The sequence below is a fragment of the Perca flavescens genome, chromosome 6 (genome assembly GCF_004354835.1).
Source record: "Perca flavescens isolate YP-PL-M2 chromosome 6, PFLA_1.0, whole genome shotgun sequence".
Taxonomy (NCBI): Eukaryota; Metazoa; Chordata; class Actinopteri; order Perciformes; family Percidae; genus Perca; species Perca flavescens.
The window spans coordinates 24,304,335-24,326,969 of record NC_041336.1 but is presented as its reverse complement, the minus strand read 5'-3'; the positions used below and the strand labels follow the sequence as shown (position 1 = coordinate 24,326,969).

General features: G+C 39.2%; 2 protein-coding genes across 6 annotated transcripts in view; both read right to left on the bottom strand.

Moving 5' to 3' along the window:
• LOC114557058 (metastasis suppressor protein 1) overlaps positions 1 to 12,599 on the bottom strand; it is a 55,048-nt gene extending 42,449 nt beyond the window's left edge. For all 5 annotated transcript variants that reach the window (XM_028580319.1, XM_028580321.1, XM_028580322.1 and 2 more), the window contains exons 1-3: positions 12,042 to 12,599; positions 10,233 to 10,294; positions 3,870 to 3,943 (exon numbers count right to left, since the gene is read on the bottom strand). In XM_028580319.1, coding sequence (XP_028436120.1) covers positions 3,870 to 3,943; positions 10,233 to 10,294; positions 12,042 to 12,113 — 208 coding nt within the window. In that variant the 5' untranslated portion in view covers positions 12,114 to 12,599. The remainder of the gene's footprint in view (positions 1 to 3,869; positions 3,944 to 10,232; positions 10,295 to 12,041) is intronic.
• Positions 12,600 to 13,972: 1,373 nt separating this feature from the next.
• mal2 (mal, T cell differentiation protein 2) lies at positions 13,973 to 21,597 on the bottom strand. The gene is made up of 4 exons (XM_028580859.1): positions 21,293 to 21,597; positions 19,835 to 20,005; positions 17,456 to 17,629; positions 13,973 to 15,098 (listed from the first exon to the last, which is right to left on the bottom strand). Exons 1-4 carry the CDS (start codon positions 21,407 to 21,409, stop codon positions 15,027 to 15,029), a joined length of 534 nt encoding a protein of 177 aa, XP_028436660.1. The 5' UTR covers positions 21,410 to 21,597; the 3' UTR covers positions 13,973 to 15,026.
• Positions 21,598 to 22,635: the final 1,038 nt, after the last annotated feature.

Below are 22,635 nucleotides of genomic sequence, written 5' to 3'. Positions count from 1 at the left end.
TAGTGATCAACCCTTGATTTTTTATGAGCTACCATTGCTGCCAATATCTTTAAGGCTATACAACGGTACAAAGGCGGCCAAAAACCTTGATCTCCTGATCAAGAGACTAATCAACATTTAACACGTGCACTGTCAAATCTCTGGCAACCTTTATGTTTGTGCACCTTTATTATTATTACTATTATTATTATTATTACTATAGAACAGTTGGCAGTCTCTACGGTGTGGTGGTAGGGAGAAGAAAAGTGTTTGACGTTAGCCCCTTTAACACTCATGTACACCTTGGATTCGCAAACACCAGATTTCCATGTTGTTACATTGTGATGTCTGTAGTAAGCAGGTTAAGATTTGGATACACACAGGAGGACAAGAAGCAAGAAGATGGAGATAGATATAAAAGGATGGAGGTTAAGAAGTCATTATCTATGTATAATGGAGCCTCAGCAGCCTCTGGCTAATCATGATGAGCAAACAGAAAATGGTGTGTGTCAGTTTGTACTATATCAGATCTAGATACAAAACCATGCAGATTCTTTTTTACATCAAAGCTACTGTAACACACACACACACACACACACACACACACACACACACACACACACACACACACACACACACACACACACACACACACACACACACACACACACACACACACACACACACACACACACACACACACACGTTCTGCTTTGTAGGTGAACAATACAGTAAGCTGATATCCATACCTGCGTAGACCTGAGCTACCCCGGGCACGCCTAGAGGTCCATTACATGTGCATAACTGTTTTGTAACTGTTTGGTGACAAATGAGTCCACAGTAAAGTATACTCCAGAGATCAAGTTTTTTAAATCTTTTTCCTTCTCAAACAGGAGTGTTGCTGGGGGCTGACCTAAAATTATATCCAATTTTTCATGCCTCTGAGCTACCAGAAACCACAAAAACCATAATGCTAGTATTTTTAACAATACTTTCCATAATAATAATTTAGTTAACTTTAGAGGTAATGAGAAAAACGTTCTTTCAGACTCAATCTCCTACCTTCTAGCAACTGTTCAGAGGCATTTGAATTAGCTCAGTACATCCCAACTTAACAAACAAGAAGAAATAAACATGACATCTTTACTTAATATTAATGTTACTCTTTCTCCAACACAACACCTGTTGGTCATCAAAGAAGATCAGAGCTCTCTGGAGCATGCCCAATTCAAAAAGACTCTAATCACTATGTAACGAAAACATCAAATAACCCTAAGACAACCATTAGGCAGACAAGGTGTGTGTGTGTGTGTGTGTGTGTGTGTGTGTGTGTGTGTGTGTGTGTGTGTGTGTGTGTGTGTGTGTGTGTGTGTTCGAGATAGGACTGCTGTTAGATCTATTATGAGTTTTCATTAAAACGGTAGCCCAAATCAGTATTTTCCAGATATTTGAGCTACTGCAAAATATAAGTTAAGCTGAAGGGTGTTATGAGCCCTGAACTAGTCTAAGAGGATTTTAAATTCCATAATTTAGAGATAAAGAATAGTACAGATAAGAAGATAACGATATACATATTAAAAGCCATTTGTATAATATGTTGTCAAAACTCTGGCAAAGTATGATAAGCAAAATAAAAAACTTCCCAGCATAAGTGTTGTAAAACAAATGTGGTGCCCTTACAGTGTACCTCACCAATCTGAGGTATAGGGTTTATATAAACATTTTAGGAATGTGTAAAGATAGAGCCTTAATGGAAAATATGTTTTGTAATCCAGGTAATCAAGACTCATTATAATACCATGGTATGATTATCATGTGGACTGGTTATCTATCTGTGATACAGATGGCAGTGTGTCAGCCAACAGTGCATTATAACACATTATCCACGCTTGCCCCTGTGCTCTAGCTCAGGTGTACAGCCAAGGCTGAGCAACAGAGCACAAATATGATAAGGGTGTTATGCGATACTGCTAACCTAAGGTACAGTATGTAGAGAGAATAGAAAGTGATGAAAGAGCAGATGAAAGATGACGCAACGCTCTTCAGCTGACTGAATCGGACTCCTTCGCAGCAAACATTTATACGGTGTGTGTTAGACGGAGAAAGAGGCAGAGGGAGAATGATGACTCCGTGTACTCCCCCATCTGTCCCCTCCCTCTCTCTGCAGTGAGTGAGGTGATGAATGTGTGTGCCTGTCTCAGTTCCTATTAATAGTATAAATAGTATGGAGCAGTGCCGGAGGTGTCAAAGCTAGGGAGGGATGAGATCTCTCACTCTCTCTCTTTCCCTCTCATACACATACAGAGTTAAAAGTCCAGATGTTGGAGACTGAATGGTATTGTTACCTTGGAGGACTTGTATATTGAAAAACATTTTGCTTCTTTTTCTCAATTAAAAGAGAAATTTTCTTTACCTACAACACACTTTTTTAGACATTTACAGATTAGAAATTATGTACGCCATGTAGTGCCTAATTTTGAATCTCTGCCAGAGGAAAGGAGGATTTATAGACTGCTGTTGGGCTCGCCTGATTCCAAACATTTGATTTCAGAATTTGTTATTTTGTTTTCTGAAGAAATTAGTTATTCTACACATTCTTTAAAAAATGCTTGGGAGGAAGAGTTGGGTATTTGCCCAACTCTTTGGGGCTGATGTGTGGGAGGAGAGCCTTAGCAGGGTTTGTTCTTGTTCTATTAACTCTAGGCATCAGTTAATTCAATTTAAAGTGATGCATAGATTGCACTATTCAAAATCTAAATAACATCGAATTTTCCCCACCGTTCTCCTACATGTGTAAATCTGCAGAGGGCTCTCTTACTCATCTCTTTTGGGCATGCCCTAAACTTTACGAGTTTTGGTGTAACATATTTAAGTGGTTCTCTGACATGTATGGTTTTGTGTTTAACCCTGATCCAGAGGTTGCTTTATTTGGATATCCTGCTTCCTTGTCAGACCATAATCTCTCTGTACAAAGTACTGTTATTTATGGAATGATTGTTGCTAAAAGCATAATTCTAAGACTCTGGAAATCAGACACTATTCCTTAATTCAAGACCTGGTTGACTTACCTCACAGGAATACTCCACATGGAGAGAGTGCGGTACAGTGTTATAGGCAACCTTGATAAGTTTTACAATATATGGCAACCATTTCTGGATCATCTTACCCACTTTAACACTGACCCTGATCAGTAATGTAAGCATTGTGTGCTGTCTGTTCTGCCCTCTGCTGAGTTTTTGCTTGTGCTTCTTTGCTGAAATTGCATACGCCCTGGTTGCTCCTGGTTTTTTTAATTTATCTTTTATTTTTTTACATTGTTGTTATTAATGGTGGATGATGTTGATAATTGTTCACATTGTTTTATTTCTGCTGATATTATTATTCACTGAGTTGTATAAGTGTATTTTGTTTTCTTTCTTTGTAAAATGGAAAATCTTAATAAACATACTTAAAAAAAAAAAAAAAAAAAAAAAAAAAAAAAAAAGTCCAGATGTAGCAGAGGTGGAGTGCCTGTGGGTGGTTTGGGGGGGAGAAAGTAACAGAAAGGGGGGGTAGAGGTTGAAGACAAAGCCAGCAGCAGAGCTTCAAACAGCATAGTGAGGGATTTACTACCCATACGATAAAGCAAACAACCCACAGAACTTCTCAGCACAGTGGGGTGAAAGACTGGACTCGCACAGTAGGGCTACACAGACGAACATACTGACACGTAGGTGCCCAGACACACATACCACATACTGTTAAACAATGAGTTAACTGATTTGCCCCGGCAGCACTGTGCTACACAGTGTCCATAAAGATAGAAAATGACATGGCACTGACTCTGTATTTTGCCGTAGAAGACCACTGTTCCTACACTCAAGCCTATGAATCCGTGTATATGTTCCTACCTCGTGAGTTGGTGGCCAGGTCGGCCACTTTTTGAAAGGCATCCAGGAAAGCCGCCACAGCAACCACTGTCGCCCTGGGAGAAAAAAAGGAAGACAGAGGTTTAGGATCACACTTTACCGATGTAACGACATAAAATCCTATGGTTTATAAAAAATAAATTAAACTGTACACAAAAAAGGGTAAAATCCCAGTGCAATAATGATGGAAGAAGCATTGCTTTGAATCAGTCAAAGGTTTCATGAACACAGGGACTGATCAACTGTAGCAATTATATACAAGTGTTGGCAGGTAAACACATAAAGTGATCAGGTGAAGAAAATATCAGATCTTGTTTTGCTCTGAAAGGTAAAGAAATAAAAACCCATCTTTTGTGCATATATGTGCTAAATCTTATATTATGAAGTTTACATTAACCCTGATCATTTTAGAAAATGTAGGTATACAGTATATGGTAGTGTCCGTATGTACTGTGAGCATGGGAGTAAGTTAAAACTTAAAACGTGCCCTGCTGTGTGAGGAATGTCTATGTGATTACTTTATAGACCGCTGGAATCTGTCCGGCTCAGCAGAGCAGCTCTTGAGCCGAATTTGCTGCACTTACAGGTGTCAATGTGGGATCTACCCTGTTCAGCTCTAAAATGGAAAACGCATACCTGCTTTTCTGTCACGTATGGTTTACCAAGTATTTACAACATTTAAAAAAAAGTAGTGGAAGCTTGGTGTAAGATGACTTTCTGTTTTACTCATTAAAGACACAATCTTGCTGGTATCCCTGTCTAGCTGCCTGACTGACTGGTTATTTTGCTAGCTCGCAATAGGCTACCTCATTAGCAGTCCAGCTGACTGGTTAACTGGCAAATACTGACTATTCTACTTCAGAAACAACAGGCCTCTCACGATTAAGATCACAGGTATGGAGATGACGCTCTTGGTGGGAGTATGTACGTGTGAACACATGCATGTATGCGATACATGATCTCTTCAACAGAGACAAGACAACCTTAACTGGCAAATACTTTTGTTGTCTACTTCAGAAACAACAGGCGTCTCGTGATAAAGATCACAGGTATGGAGATGACGCTCTTGGTGTGTATGTGTGTGCTTGTGCATGTAGGCCTATGTGATATCTGTTCTCCTCAACAGAGACAAGAGTACCTATCAGTCATGCATGCTAAAAAAAGAAACAATTGTCTGGAAATTTACCCAGGCACGCTCAGCCAAAAAAGCACGTTTGCTCTAACCTTGAGAACCTTCATTTATAAACACCGGTTATCTTCCAAGGGCCAAGAGAAAAACATTATAACAAAACAGTCCAGACAGGTAGCATTGGGCAAAACAACAGCTGAATACAGGTTGCTGGCGACTGTCAACTTTGACTTGCACATGTAACAAACATGTTTTTAATCCTTAATATTCCAACAACAGGTTTACTGACTATGTTTTTCCTTGTGTATCCAAAGACACATATAAGGCAATGGCAGGAGTGCTCTGATAAATGGCCTTCTGAGGTGGAGTGATATTCTTATAGGGAAAGTCTATCGGTTGAACGCGTCAAAGTCTGTTTACAGATCTTGGGAAGTACTACTGCGTATATGAGGCGTCGAGGAAACATCAGTTGGGGGATGAACACTACATGTTGAAAAATAATCTGGGGGTGTGGAGTAAGAAAAAGTGAGTTAACCTGACCTCTGTAGCCCCCTACTCATCTCTGCCTGATGCTAGTGGCTCAGGGCTACATTAGCCGCTACTAGCATTACACACCCACATCTCTGATCAAACTGGCAGTGGAAAGGCAATGTGGATCAAATCCGTGGAATAGTTTCTGCTGCATCAATTTTGATGTGTTTTTAGAAACTGTCCATTGTGAGTGTGACAACAATATAAGTGCAATGCTAAATCGGTGGAGTAGTCCTTTAATGCATGTCTTTAGGGTTGGGAGGAAACTGGAGCACCCTGGGGTTCCAACCCGGGACCAGTTCTAACCACAGAGTCTTTTCTCAACTGTCTCAAGACTGTTAAAGTCGTTTACTTGCTTAATGGAGTTACAGTTAACATCTCGGAAGGGCCCACGACAAGCTTGACAGAAAGGGAAAACAGAACACTGATCAACTGATAAACAACCCTGATCCAAAACTTCATTGAGGCCTACATATTCTTCTACATTGAAGTGGCAGCCAAGTCTTAGCATTCAGTCAATGATGGAACAGTCACTTACTTGATCACTCAAAAACATAATATAATATTGGCTAATAAGTGCTGTGTTGTTATAGAGCTGACCAGAAGATCCAAGGGTGTGTCCTGCAAATGGAAAAAGAAACATACGCGCAGGCACACACAGATTCCATTCTATTTAAAGTCCAGTGCGGCCACCAGAGCAACCTCCAACTGATATGTCTCCACTAATTTATACTATACACTATTTTGCTGTGTGGATTATATTTTACATGCACTAGCAGCAGTCTTGTTCAGTCAGGTTTAATTTATTAATCCAAAACAGGTTTGTGTGGGAAGTGGTTTCAACAGAAGCCTACTTTTAGTATTAGTGGCCCCAGCCCTCTTAAGTACAATGTGCAGTAGTTTACAATTACAAGCCACGATCATCCGCTCTAATCTGTTCCATGCTTTTACAAGAGAAATGGCAAACGATTAAACTGGTTCACTACACTTTTGATGGGAACCTTGGAAAGGTCGTCAACATTAGGAGGGAAAAACCACGGCTTTACATTTGACAGCGAATTGCGGAATAGGCAGCACTGAAAAACTTTCGCTCCAACGACAGTGAAATTAGGTAACCTCTCAACAAATAAATGAATACTTAGTTGCACTAAAGGCAGAATAATTAGCTTTTAATACCAGCTCTGACAGTCAGCCAAAAAGCCTCTAGAGTTCTGTGGCTGTTAGAATAAAAGATTTTAAAAAAGCATTGCTGCTACAAGCCTTCAGCTCTGCACAGTGCTCTAACAATGACCTGACTGCTACCATTGGCACTAAAATCTGCGAACGCCCCTGTCCTGGAGTCAAGACAAACGACTTTAACATATCTATTCCGCGAGGCCTTGGCCAAGCCAATCTAAACTCCCCATAGACCCTGGCGTAGTATAGCACAGTGCTCTTTCTGACAATGATACATTCAGCACTGCTGCCCCCATCTATTCTTAGTTCAACAGAAACTGGAAAGTGACTGTAGTAAATCTGAATCTTAGTAAAGAGGTTGTGTTTAACTCCTCCTGTTTGACACAACATACCAAGACTCAGGACAGAGATTAATAGATTTTTATATGTGCATGTATGTTTATACTGTATGTGTTTGTTGATCTACCCATCCATCTATCAATGTACTTGTCCATCTACCATCTAAACATTTTAGGGCTCCTTCTTGAGCCCAAATAAGTTTTTATAAACCATAGAGTTCTTAAGCTGAATTTGAAGTTTTGAGGTGGTCTGTTTCTTCACAAAATTAACTTCTGAGCAGAAGGAGGAAGGCCTATGTATACGCCTAGCTCTGACACAGCTGCATCAACCATGACCCACCAAAAAAGACCAAACACTGAAAGGACTGTGATTAGAAATCAGCTAGCCTATATTCCACCCTGCCCTCTTTCTTCAAAGCTGTTCTGTGTGTATGCATGTGTGTGTGTGTGTGTGTGTGTGTGTGTGTGTGTGTGTGTGTGTGTGTGTGTGTGTGTGTGTGTGTGTTGCTTAAAACCAGAATGGGCAGAAAAAAACACCAAAAAAATGACAGAACAGGCCCAACACTGTAATTGGTTGATTTCCTAGTTGCTTTGTGAGAGGGGAGCAGAGGGTCTAAATTACAGAGTAGTCTGCCTTAGGACGTCATTACACACACAGACATATCCCGCTACCACTGCTGGCTAGTAACTTATCCAGGCCAAGGAGGGAAGGTGTGTGTGTGTGTGTGTGTGTGTGTGTGTGTGTGTGTGTGTGTGTGTGTGTGTGTGTGTGTGTGTGTGTGTGTGTGTGTGTGTGTGTGTGTCCTAGTCCTCAAGCAGATTATAGAGGTCCTTGGGTGGGGGGGTCATGCTGTAGTCAGAGGGGCTAGTTGGCCAAAGTTTTAGTGGCTGGAGACAGACTTTTAAGCAGACAGAAAAGGCCTTATTTGTAGGTCACCACAAGCAAGCCAAGATAGCACTCTTATTAGCGCTACAGCAGCGAGGGCATCGTTACAGCCAGCCACATGCCACAACCACTGCCGCCTGCAGCAGGGCGTGATCCAAGCTCAATCGGTCAAAAGCTAGCCTAAAATACCAAAACATGGTTTTCTTCCCATGAATGACACTCAACTCATCCTGTAAAGTGAATGGGATTACATTTCACTGGAATTGTGTATCTCGTACGTTTTTCATGTGACAAATAACATTGATTGATAAAGAAGGAACTGATCTTTTCTGGGCGCAGCATTTGACTAATCCTGATAGAGCAGGAAAGTGGTGTAATGCCGTAAAACAAATTGGTCAAAGTATGGGAAAGTGATTAGGGCTGCACGATAGGAGGAAAATGTGTGATAAGGTTGTTGAATATTGCGATTATGATCTTTCTTGCGATAAATAAACAGATATTAAAGTGTACTCAGTTCTGCTGCTTTCAGTATTCTGCTAGAATACAACAAATTGCTTGTTGAATTTAAGACAAACGAAAGGAAATATTTCCAACATTATTTTATTGAACAAATTTAACATCGAATTGAATATAAAAGGCACCACTAAAAAAAGAATGACAGTATCTTTTTTAAGTGTAATTTTCTACTGATATTTTCTTTCAACTAACACAAAAAAGTGTCTATCGCGATATGTCGCAGCCTTTCACGATGTGTATATTGCGCCAGTTGATATTGCGATAACAATAAAAAAAAAAACATATATTGTGCAGCCTTAACAGTGATCATCCTTTATTATAACATACTGTTTTATAGTGGACAAAAGGAAACTTTTCACAAGCATCTCCATCATCAAGCTGCCACTAACATACTATATAAAAACACATCAACATACTGCAGGTTCAACTCATCTTTTCACCAGTACAATTACTGGTAGATTTGTTCTTTTATCATTGCCTCCGCTGCCCAGACACACAGATATCCTACTGCCAAACAACCCGTCATTAGCAACAAGGCCACAAATACTCCCCTGAGCTTTAGCATGGCAGGGTCACATATTTAACCCCTGAACGATGGAGACACTTGAATAACATATCACCATTAATCAGCCTTAACACTGAGAAAATAGAAGAATGGGACACTGGGTGGCCCCTGGAAAGTATTGTTAAGTCCCTGAGCCTTTATACAACTGTCACTGTTAGTCTGTCTCAGGACACGTGGACACTTAAATGGCTAGAGAACTGCCATGCACTGTTAATCAAAGAATAAGTTAGACCACAGGACATCCATATTTACAGTACTTGCTGGACAATAAGCTTTTATTTCAGCTGTCATCAGTTGTTTGTCTGCTGACACGTGGCCACTTAAAACCAACTAGCAGAGGTGACTGGGATTGGCATTGATTGTTTGCAGAAGACTTGGAATAATTTTGGCAGGAGGTGTGGAAATGTACAGCATTAGAAATACAAATTAAATCAGGCTTAAAGAAGACTAAATGTGGGAGAGGGACACATAATGACCCCTGGACAGTATTGTTAGGAGATTAGGATTGTCATTGCTTATTAGTCTAACACGTGGCCACTTAAAACTTCTTTCGAAAGGAATTGACACTGACATCTAATGTAAAAGCCCATATAAAGCACAAAATCAGACATTTTTTGGTGTATAACGAGGTCATCATGGGGTATCAGAGATGTTATGCAACAAGCACAGTGGTATTTCCCTAGGCAGGAAAAGTTGTAGGTAGTTCTATAAAATCTATTTTGTTTTAATGATACAATCTGTGCTGTCTATAGTCAAGTCTCCATCCAAATTTAGCAAAAAATGTTGCTGAATTTACTTCTACTATGCAAATATTAGTAGAATCGTAATAGTTTGTTTCCTTTTGCACACAGAAACAAATGGGTTGTATTTATTAGGGGTGTGCAAAAAAAATCGATTCACATTTAAATTGCGATTCAAGCTCTACCGATTCAAAATCAATTCATAGAATTCCAAAAATCAATTCAGATTTTATTTTTTTATTTTATTTTATTTATTTTTTTAAATTGTATGTCTACTGCAATCACATGGGAAAAGTAACTACATTTACATACTGTGAATAATTTTCTTTAAGTCGAGAACCGTTTTTGACTCGAAAATCGATTTTGAATCAAATCTTGAGCCTGAAAATCGATTACAAATTGAATCATGACATTTTCTGAATCGTGCACCCCTAGTATTTATGTGCACATACGCACGGTCTCACCTGAGCTGCGACTGCAGTTTGCCGGCCTTGGTGATAAAGTCCTCCCAAATAGGATAGCTGCTCTGTTGGGGGGAAAAAAGAGACATAAACATGAATGACACAATCATCAGAACAGATTTCAATACTCCCACAGTTACATAACAGTTCAATCAACATGAGGCCATACTGATGAATCACCTCACCTGAGGGCTAAACAGAACTAACCAAGGCTTAGGCTTTCTGATACAATTTCAACAGTTGGCTTTTATTTTGATCCTATTTAACATTTTTTATTTTTTTGTTATCTGCTAATGGGAGAACAGACATACTGTCATGTCCTGCATGTTAAACGTCGCAAAATGGGTCACAGGCCTCTTTTAGAAAGATCCCCACACAACAAGAGCACCAATACATGATATAATGAGCCTGGTTCCTGATGGGACTCTAAATTTATCTAGTTCAGGTCCTGGGCTGAAAATAGTTAAATAGCCTATCAAAACCATCAAAGAGAACAGGTGGCCTAATGCATCGAAAAGAGGAGGCTAGGACAGCACCAGATAATGTGATGAATATCGCATGAGCACATGTTTGTTGCAGATGTGCTACTACTGTCAGGGGTTTGAGGAATGTCATGTTATGCTGTCAAACATTACACCCAACAACCAACTCAACTCTCAACCTACAGTACCTCTTTCTTTCTCTCTCCCAATCTGCCTCACATCGCTTTTGTTCTTTTCGACCTCTGCCTTCTATTTGCATGTTGCTTATCCCTATCTCTTCTCACTGTCTGTCTCTCTCTCTCTCTCTCTCTCTCTCTCTCTCTCTCTCTCTGTAGTGGCCACCACCATCAGCTCTGCCTGCTTCAGAACATATATAAAACGCTCCTGCACCATAGCAAAAGAGCATTTTCTGCATTTCTCTTATAATTTCTTACTCTTCTTGTTGACAGCTTAGGTTTAGTGAGCTGTCACTTTGTTTGAGCATCTGTAGCGCTCTAAAAGAAAGGGCATTTGATATTTTCACTGGCTTCTCTGGCAGCACAGATGTCATAAAATACAGGGGAACCATGAACTGTCAAGTGAGACATGGGAGGCTGAGAAGTGCTGAGTGTCTGAGCAGTATTCATAACAAACTTTCTGACTCCAGTAGAGCCGATGGCTGGCCATTTGACCTACACACGTCAAAGCCTTCAGACCCTGCGGGTAATTTTTTACCCTGACAGCTACATTCCCGGAATTCCTCCAGACAAGACTTACAACAGCTGGGAAATTGCTTATAGTCTCATCGACCAAGCTGTAAGAGATAACATCAAAATAAGATGCCCTAGTTTTGAGACTGATGGTTGCCATATTTAGCCTTTATGCACTGCTGGCTGCTGCATCCACTTCAAACTGGAACAAATGGACGTACAAATGTATTTGTTTTTCCAATAGAATGGAAGAAATTGAGAAAAGGGCAGTCAAATATAATAATATAGGCTAACTTAGCTAACCTTACCACAAAAAGTAAATATAATATACGTTATAGTAAGACCAGATATACTATACAATTTAACCTAGCTATAAACATCAGTTGGAAAGTATCTCACATTTACTCAGCTCTACTCCATTTTGTTTATCGACTTCTAACGTTAGCTAGCTAGATATACAATAAGAAGGTCTGGTCAGAAGTCTGACGCTAGGTTTGTCTGGCTAACATCAAATTACCTGTATAGCTAGTTGACCTAATATTGATAACGTTAGACTGATGTTTGGAAAGTTACTAGCTAACTGGCTGGGGAAGATAGTTTTGGACGTTGCTTAACGAAGAAGTTTTGCAAGTTTGGCTTACCTTCATGTCTCCGATAACAGTTTGAAAGAGTCCTCCGAGCGCGCTGCATTCCTTCTCGATAACAGCCTCCATTTTCAGGACCAACTCCAGTGGTCAGTCCCGACTCGGTGAGCCGCTTTCAGCTCGCCACCTCCGCTCTCCAGGAAAACCAAAATACTCCAAAAGTATGAACAAAAACGAATAAACCCGTGTGTTAAGATTCTACTGTTCCGTAATCGATAAACAACAACTTTTATCTCAGTCAAATGTAAAGAAACACAGATCGGTTCTGCTCTGGTGCACGGTTTACTTCAAATCAAAAGAAGTTGTTGGGACGAAAGAGAAATTTAAATCCCCCTCTCCCTTCCACGCCGCCCCGTTTAGACTCATGGCTGGACCTTGAAGATAATATAATGCAGTTTGCTAGTCGAAACTAGAAATAATCCCAATGTTAGGCTGCTAATGTTACTCCGTATCTTGACAGGTAACGTTAAATGCCGACACTCACTCGTTACTCCTAGCTACTGCTTTCTCAACACTGACTGAGAGAGAGAGAGAGAGAAAAAAAGAGACTAGAAATAAGCATCAAGCCTCCCTGAATGAAGAAAAATGCATTTCCGGTTAATTAGTTTACACCAAAATAAAATATCTGATTAATGGTTTTTAAGTCGCCCTGGAGAGAGAAGTAGAATGAAAATGGAATGGAATGGACATTTAAAATTAGTAACACAGGTGTACTCATATTAAGATGCCTTGAAAGGGCTATACTATTCATAATCACACACTGTGTGTAAGTGTAGCCTACATCATAAATGCAACATAAATCAAACATTTAAAGCTCGAAGTAAAACTTAACATTTTTAAAATTAGACGTGTTATTTTTATTTTGAAGGAATACCCGTGATACTTCCGGTATTGTTCTGTATACTTGACTCCATAATGATGGGAGATGCAGCAGAGGAGGTCTATGGGTGTAGTCATATACTAGTGAGTGAACGCGCGCATGGGAGGTAAGCGCGTTCATGGTGTTTGTCCATTTGGCAGCACCTTACCGCACAAAGCAGCGCCGTAACAACGGCTGAACGTGTGGACTAGTCTAAATTAGCTGACATTACTTTTGTAAGCATAGAACAAAGTATTTTCTTCCCTGTGAGTTGTGTTTGACTTTATAAGTGTTGATACAAGCACAATATTATAAAGAGCCACCAATTATGTTGACGCCAACGTTTTTGCTATTTATGTATAAACATTAGATACATGTTGAAAGGTTGAGCAGTTGTAGACAACGGGAGACATCTAGTGGCTGAAGTGCAAATTACAACATACAACTATTGCAAGGAGTTTAAATCGATGTGACGTGGTATGAGCGTTAATTACATCAAATTACAGGAGCAAATTAATGAATCAATTAAGTCAACCGTTTCTATAGCTCATAAGGGCATTTAGAAATTATTGTTTCATTGTTTCTAGCACTAACCTTACTTTCAAAGGTATAGTCATATGAGCCATAGTGATTTTTCAACAGTAAATATATGTGCTGAAACTATATTACAATACACCATGAAATATTTCGTTGTGATAGTGTGTGAAATTAAATGTATTCACAGAATGACTGAGTCATAAAAATATCAGACCAAGGTTACTCTCACAGAAAATCAAAGGGACATTGTTCACTTGGTCAAGTCTTTGAATTATGCAATCTGAGGAACTCTGTGGGAAACAATAGGCCTACTGCCAAATATTCTTTATTTAAAAGTATTTTTAAATTAATAACATTTAGTAGCCTAATGCAAAGAAAAGTATACAGCTAATACAACTAATAAATCATGTAGCAACATAGTTATTGATTTGGGTAATTTTATGTTGCATCATCACAGTTAAAATAATCATCAAACACTAAAAACATACTACTGTATATACTTAAATGATCCAGTATTAGATACAAATCAATGTTTGAAATATAGTAGCTGACAAAAGCAGTTTTTTATTGAAGGTCAGATTAAATGTTAGTTTGTAGTAGCCTAGAACTCATGAGAAGGACAATGAAATTTGTCAATAAGTCACAGTGGAGCCACATATGATAACACTCAGAAAGTTTAAACAGTAACAGATATTATCACATGAATAGTTAGCAATTTGTGAAAAACAGTTATTTAAATTGACAAAAAGTGCTCACAAGATATTACAAATTTGAAATTTAAATATTAGATAAACTCACATTTTAAATAGTAGCCACATCAAAATGTATTAACAGTCACCTAGAGTGAGTTTACAGCTCAGTGAAAACAATCATGTTGCCTTTTAGGCTTTTTCAAACTAATTGAACCATCACATTATTGTTCTATTGTGCATAACCTATTAGCAGCATACATAGGCATGTTTGTGGTATTATAAATGGGAAATATTCCTTTCAATATGGATGTGACTCAGGAAATTGGGCAATATGATTAATTCAAACTAATTGCATTATAACACGAATGTTCTGCTGTGCATTAACTATTATCAGCATACGTAGACACCATTATGTGATACTATATTGGTATTAAAAACTCAGGAAATGGGGCAATATTGGTATGATTAAAAAAGCGGGCGAAAAAAATGAAACCATAACTGTCACAAGCATCACTTACATCTTGCATAATCACCCTGTATAGCGTGGTATCATAATCAACTACTTAAACTGCTATTCTTTAACTGTGTCCTCAAAATACTTTTAACATCCCAGAACCTACCTGAGCCTAATTCTTTCAATATCTCAGAAGAAGAATTATTATTGTAGGAATATTATTGTCGAGAAATCTTAACAGATGTTTTGACTGAGGCAGAAATGTTTGTATATTTCTTTCCCCTTTGATGACCAGAGTATCCCATCAGAAAATAACAAAGTTTGCACTGAACTGACTAGCAGTGCTCTCCATGGAGCTCTGGATGGTGTGGCGGATGTTTTAATAATACATGCTAAAGTTATGAACCAGTTATAAAACTAGTTTGCACTGGTTTTCCTGGTTACTTCCTCCACCTCTTGAAGCCCAGCACCATACTGCAGCCGTAGCATAGTGTCACCAAAAATGCAAATACCTGGGACAAAAAGACAAAAGCAACAAAACTGGTCAGAAAAACCCAGCCAAATTTACTCACATGTGCTAACTGCAACTTGATTCAGTTAATTATTCTAAATCCATTAAGTTCCAACAAGCTAATCTTAAGACATCTTTCTTATTCTAATCTAACAACATCTATGAAACAAAAGAAAGCAGCTGAGTGAAGCATTTTTATAACACTAACTAGAAAAGGTGAAATGTTTGCATAAGTGGTTAATATAACTATTCATCAAAAATATAAACTCAAATATTCTGTTTTAAAATGACCTTTTCTTTGGTATACAATATATACGGAATATAAAAACTCAGCACAGAAATGTAGCCTTTTATATGAGTTTCTCAAGTTATACATTTTGGGTCAGAACAGTTTTTTTTTAATATAAGGCCTCACATCACGTAACCAAACATAACCTATAATATTTCTGTCAAAGAGGAGGGCCAGCACTTGCTCTTTTAATCATACTGTTTATGGCCTGATATTTCTAACTGATAGCAGGACACCACAGGCATGCATTCAATATTCTGTTTATTTATGGCAACATGGACACTCTTTCACTTTATCAGAAGGTGCATGCACATTTTTTAAAAACCAAAACAAGACCAAAACTGACGTTTAGTGAGCAGGGAGGTTACTATGTAAATGCAAATGTGTTAAAGGTCCCATGGCATGAAAATTTCACTTTATGAGGTTTTTTAACATTAATATGCATTCCCCCAGCCTGCCTATGGTCCCCCAGTGGCTAGAAATGGTGATATGTGTAAACCGAGCCCTGGGTATCCTGCTCTGTCTTTGAGAACATGAAAGCTCAGATGAGCCGTTTTGGAATCCGCTTGTTATGAGGTCATAACAAGCAAGGTTACCTCCCCTTTTCTCTGCTTTGCCCACCCAGAGAATTTGGCCAACCCATGAGAGAGAGACATCATGGCTTTCAAACGAGAAAAGTGGCAGTTGGTCAAGGCCACACCCCCACCCTCCACCTTGCCCCCCCCCTCTCCTACTCAATAGCTTCAGACACAGAAATGGCACATACTAAGGAAAGCTCATTGTGGGACTGGCTCTAGTGGCTGTAATTCTGCACCGAAACTGAATTTCGGGAAAGAGACTTCCGATACAGTATTAGGGGACCACTAAGGTCTATATAAAAGCATCCAAAGAGCACCATGTCATGGGACCTTTAACTAGAGGTAGACCGATTAATCGGCACCGATAGTTGATTGGTGGAACTATCGTTATCGGCAAAAATCCATACCGATAGTTTATCCTGGTTGCGTCTGTTGCTGAAGCGGCTGAGAAGTGCGCGCTGTAATTCATTACGCAGTACGCAAGAGCTGAGAAGGGTCTGCTGGCATCATGCATTACAATAGCGGCCTATAGAGTGTCTTTCTAGTCTTTACAGGTGATCTTCTATCCAGTCTGGAACTTGGGCCTTTTTTCGGGGTTGTTGAGCATTAAATCCAAACTGTTACATCCAATATTTATCCACCTGCTGTCCATAATTCATCACGTTTTTGGTCATTTCTGCCGCTAACTCCATGCTACCCATAGACAGTAGGTGCTACCGACAAGGGAATCTCCCATGATGCCTTGTTTATGTTTTCAACCAATGGGAAGGCAGGTCCGTCACACATTACGCCTTATATGGGTATCCAAGCGAGAACAACGAGTATAGTGGGAAAGATAGATCCTCCAGGTCAGAGATCGTCTGTTACCGTTCTAAACCGACAGTTTAACTGTTTTTATTTGTTATTTATTACTTTTTGTTTCAGTTTGAATGAATGTTCAAAATTGACTTCATATATATCTTTTATTGACTTCAACATTTATATTTATTTCATTTAGCATGTTTTCATGGTTCAATACAGTTTTTTTATTTTTTTAATAAAGTTCAGCACTGTTTTACTTGGAGTGTCACGTTTGTTTTTATCCAGTATGAATTCTAAATACTAGCGGTCGATTAATCGGTTATCGGCAAATACGGCCCAACCTAGCTATCGGTATCGGTAAAATCCACTATCGGTCAACCTCTAGTGTTAACTGAGGTGTTTCTCTGACAGAACTTATTGAGAGCCTGAATATATAGGGAATAAATAGGGCTGGTATTACCTTCATGATTATATGAATTAACCTTTTGTAAAACCAACTGTTTTTTTTTTTTTAAATCTTTATAATGCAATTTCAGCTGCTCCCGCACATCAGTAAAAGTCAACCAAGGAGTTTGACATTGGGCTATAGTCAATCAGATAGTACTGTGAGTGCATTATGATATTAATTAAAATGTACAAATTATGCATGCACTGTATTACAGACTTTATTTGAAAAGAGATGGCACTCACCGTGGCAGCCACATTAGTACTGTATTGCTGATTATTCAGGACTGTGAATATGATACTTTCAGTGCTGTTAGGCAGTGGAATGATGAATTTTCCTGCATTAGCTGTTACAGCTGCTGCCTCCAGCATGAAGGCAGCAAAGTAGAAAAGCAAAGCTAAAAAATGGTAAATCACATCCTGGGGGAAAAGAAGAGAGAATGCATTACACATAAACATAAAAAAGTTCAAGTAGTAGCAGTAGATGGGAACAAAGAGTGACCAACATGTGAGTTGTATCCCTACTGGGTAATTATGAGACAATAGCTGCACTGGTCCCTACAGCTCCCTGGACTTTGGCATTCACATAACAGACCAGGCTATCTATCGGTCAAAGAATCAAGTTTTTACATAACATAATAGATAAAACAAACAAATAAAATACAAAACAGTGAAAAGACTTAAGTTATTTGGAAACCATCAGATTAATAAAGAAAGTAGAAAGACAGACACAGAGAGAGAACATGTCAGAGAGTAAAGAAGGTTAATGAGAGTTTGTGTTGTCGACTTTGCAGGGCCAGACGGGACTACAGGCGGGCCTTTGTTGCGTTTTGGTGTGAGCTCATCATCCTTGTCACTCATTGTTCGGCCGAAAAAACAAAACAACTTCACAAACCTGGGCCCTGTTTCAGGAAGGAGGTTTAAGAAACTGTGTGTCTAACCCTGATCTCTGAGTTGATTTACCCTAAGATGGGAAACTAAGTTTTCAGTTCCAGAACAGCTGATTTGAGTTGGTTCAATAAACTCAGAGTAGGTTCACTCAGAGTTAAGCACGTGCACCACCACTATAAAAAGGCAGCATGAATGGAGCACTGATACTACAATTCACCATGGTAACAACCTCAAACAAACTAGTTGGCGGAAATACTCATGCGCACATACAGCGAGTTTGAACATATATTTCGTTAAAATGCTGCTGCAAAAGATATATAGTGTATTCATTTCATATTTAATCATAAGTATAATATTACTGGTGAAATGGTATTGAACCTATAATCTATTTCATTTAGGTGCAATCCTGCGGGCAAAAAAGTCCTAAACCTACTAATTACAATTCATAATCTTTTATTTCAAAGGGTTTACATCATTCACCTGCAATACTGTGGAATGCCTTTTTAATGGCTCTTACTGGTTCATGTCCAGGGAACACTACAAAAACGTTTAAAACACGTTTCAGAGCGAGTCACATTCTTCTGACGGCTTTAGTAATATGCATCACCATGTAAAGAAAACTGCCGTTTGCAAAAAAAACGTAATGCGACGCAAAGAATCTGCTGGGATATAAGAGCATGTCCACGATGGGTGACGTTACTGATATAAGGACAGATAAGGTTATGTAGGCTACATAACTGATAGACTGGGAAGAAAAACGATACCGCTCAAATAGGTAGGCTAGTATCTGTAAATGAAAATGCATCTATAGTCGGGGCCTCAATATCATCTCCCGATGTATGTTTAACTCCCTGCGAAGTAATACAGCACTTGCAGTTAAGGCGGCCGCCTAAACAACATGCGCCTGCCCTTAACTACGTTATCGAAACCACACAGCTGACAACCTGCAGGTGGAGGCGGTGGAGACAAGCTCAGACATAAACATCGCTGTGGACTTGTGTCAGTCTCGCAGGCGGTTTAAGGAAAGTGCTTGTCGGTCAACGGTTAATGATCGGTTATTTAATTTCATTGTGCTTTCTTTTGGAAGGCTGGCTGCCACAAATTGCCACTTACTAGCTAATTAATTAGCCTGAGGTAAACAATAGCTATCAGTAAACAGAAGTGACGGGGTGGCTGGCGTCTGGTGTGTGCGCCAGTGGTTGTGTGTGTGCGTGTGTCGGCCCGCCCCCGCGAAGCTCCAACCTGCAGACAGCAGAGTAGTAGCTGTAGCCTACCTTCACCAAAATTAAGACTGAAAAACAGAACTATTTTGGTACAAACATTAACTTGCCATGTAGCAGATAGCCACATAGATATAGATAGATATAATTTATTAATTATATATTATTATTTAAATTTAATATTTAATAAATAATTGTTAAATGTAGTACAGAGTCTGTAGTCTATCGAACGACGAACCGGTTTCGACTGGTCAAGACTGTTTTCCCAAGATGGCGCCTGCCTGTATATGCAAACGCTTTTCTTGTTGTCAAAGCATTCACAGGCTCTTGCACAACAACAAAAAAAGATAAGCAAAATGAAAGGCTTCCAGGCATAAGTGGTGGGGAAGAAACGTGGTGCCCTTTCAGTGTCTCACCAATCTGAGGTATAGGGTTTAATATAAACATTTTAGTGGATGGAAGGACAGAGAGTGACTAACTGACTGACTGATCAGATCATTTATCTACCACTCACCAAGAAATTCCAATCAGTGTTGATGCGGTCAGCCAGGCCGGTGATGAGGAGCACGAGGTAGGCGGAGGAGATTAAGAAGGTGGTGAGGGAGACAAACATCACCCAGCCCTGCAGCAGAGGCACGGGCACATTGGAGGCCGCCACCAGGATCCATACCAGACCACTAAATACCTGGAGATAGAGACAAATCAGTGACGCTTCTTTCCGACCAATCAGCAGCCTGCAGGGTTTCACGTCACCTTCTCGGATCGCCTCAGCTCGCTTGGAACCTCGACTGAGCAGGTACTAAAAAAAGTACCTGTTAGCAGGTACCAGGTACTTTTTTTCGTAATGGAAAACCAAAAAAAAAGGCGAGTAGAGTCGAGGCGAGGCGAGTAGGTACCATGTAATGGAAAAGCGCCAAAACACTCCTACTGGTCATTATGTTACAGCGGACACATTTGTATAGTTACAGGCTTGCCAACTATTTATGATGCACTAAGAAGACATAAAGTATAATAACTGTACATATGTATGATAGTAAGGTTTATTGTACTTATGACATCCAACTTAGAATCTGTATACCTCACTGAGTGAAAATCATTGGAATACGCTTAATGTAAGTTGTAATGTAAGGAATAGCTGTGGTACACCAGTCTGCTGTGACTGAATGAATGTAACTGATAGAAAAATGCTAAATTTTATAATACAATTGAAACTGTATTAAATGTGGAACAGGCACATCTGATTGTTGCATCAATAATTGTGAGATTTTGCATTATCTGCTCATAATATGCTGCTTTTCACAGTTTGGTGAAAGAAACTGTGTTATGGAACTTCCCAAGTATGTATAGGCTACAGTATCTACTGACAGGTGTAATATCTTGGCAAAGGTTTTCACATTGTGCACGCTGATAACAGACACAAATTGGCAATTGAATGATAGTTTCCATCTGAAGGCCTATCTGTAGAGGCCTTCACCTTCAAACAGGCCTATAGATAGTTAGTCAAATAATCATAAGCTTAGAGGTAGCAGATAACGTTTTATTATTGTGAAAGGAGAGGATGGTGATAACCAATTTGGTATTTTACAGGCCTGCACTGCTCTATAAGGAGCAAGTGTTTTGACCCTCACAGTCTTGGCGAAACTTGCCCTTGCTTTGACTGTCGTTAAGCAAAAAAGAAAGAAAACAGAAAACAGCCTCAGGCAATCACAGTGACGACCAGTGTGCTGGCAACATCCAAACACTGAGCAGTCCACACATTACAGAGGAAAGACCGTGTTAGTAGCCTACAACTTAAAGTATAACTGGACTTGAACAACGTGCTGTACACGGCCATCAATTATTAATAAATAATTAGTTACTATATAGGTTCTGCAGACTAGAGTATTGCTACAATACAACTGAAATCACTGATACATTGTGAGAATATAACATAGGCCTACAGTTGAACATCACAGATACAAAACACACTTACTATTTCTACACAGACAAGGGCTCCAGAGTAAGTTCTCAATACTTCCAGTCCCAAAGGAAGAGAAATGGTTGGCGCTGGGAACGAGGTGGCAGCGGGATTAGCGGCTGGTTCCGTCATCTCTATGTCTCCCTCTCTCTTCCCTCTATCTCCCCCTCGCCTCTGGCTCGCACTCTCTGTCGCCCACGAAAAAGAGTCCGTTGAACAAAGGACTGGAGCAGCAGGGGAAATTCCTCCGGAATCATGTGTCCCCAAAACAGGTCGGACAGGTGCAGGTGCCACTCCCTGGAAACCAGCGGTGCATTCAAGGACCTCACGGAAGCTCCTACATCCAGATATCCATTTATTAAATCTCCTAGCCAAATGTCCGTTTGACAAATTTGACAACCAGAACAGTTTTTGTTGTTTTGTGATGATAACTACAGATGGAGTGGGTTAAATTGAACCCACATAGACCTATTTAAAACACATATGCCTAGATTTTCTAAAGATCATAATCCAGGGCAAACAACATATTATTTAGTTTTTAAATTTAGATTTAGATTTAACGTTTATGCAGTTGTGGAATCAATGTACATTTAATTACTTGCTGTACTTAAATACAAATTTTCATGCAACTTTTTATGCAACTTAATACAACTTGCCACGAATTCTCAGAGGCAAAACTGTACTTCTTAATCCACTGCTTTAGTTAGTAGTTACTTTTCAGATGATAATACCTTCCTATCTCCAAATTTGGTGATTTTGAAAAAAAAAAAAAACTTCCTTTATGGGTTGAGAAAACTGTCATATGCTACTTCTTAAGCTTAAAAAACTATTTGAAAAATATTTTGGATGAGCTGGAAAATGCGTCACCAAAAGCTAAAAAAACAGGCCTGTGTTTCGGAGCTGAAAATGAAAAGTTTTTAGAGATACGTGGTTCTTACAGGACAGCGCGCTACAAACATATGAGGATCTTATAGAATATGACGCTGTATATTAAAATACCCAAAATGATATAAAGGAATTAAAATTAGCACAACCTTAAACATCTAAAATGCAACATACACAATGCAGCAGTGATATAAATCCAGAAACATCATTTATAATAGTAAAACAATGACAACCATGTTACTGCTAAATAAGTACTTTTACTTTTGATACTTTAAGTAAGTTTTGCTGATAATTCTTACATATACTTTAACTTAAGTAAGGTTTTGAATGCAGAAGTTTTACTTGTAGTGGAGCATTTTCACAGTGTGGTATTATAACTTTTACTAAAGGATCTGACTACTTTTGCCACCACTGCTTGGACAACACTGGCAAGAAAAAGCCAATAAAATGTTGACAAGTCATGTAACTAAGCT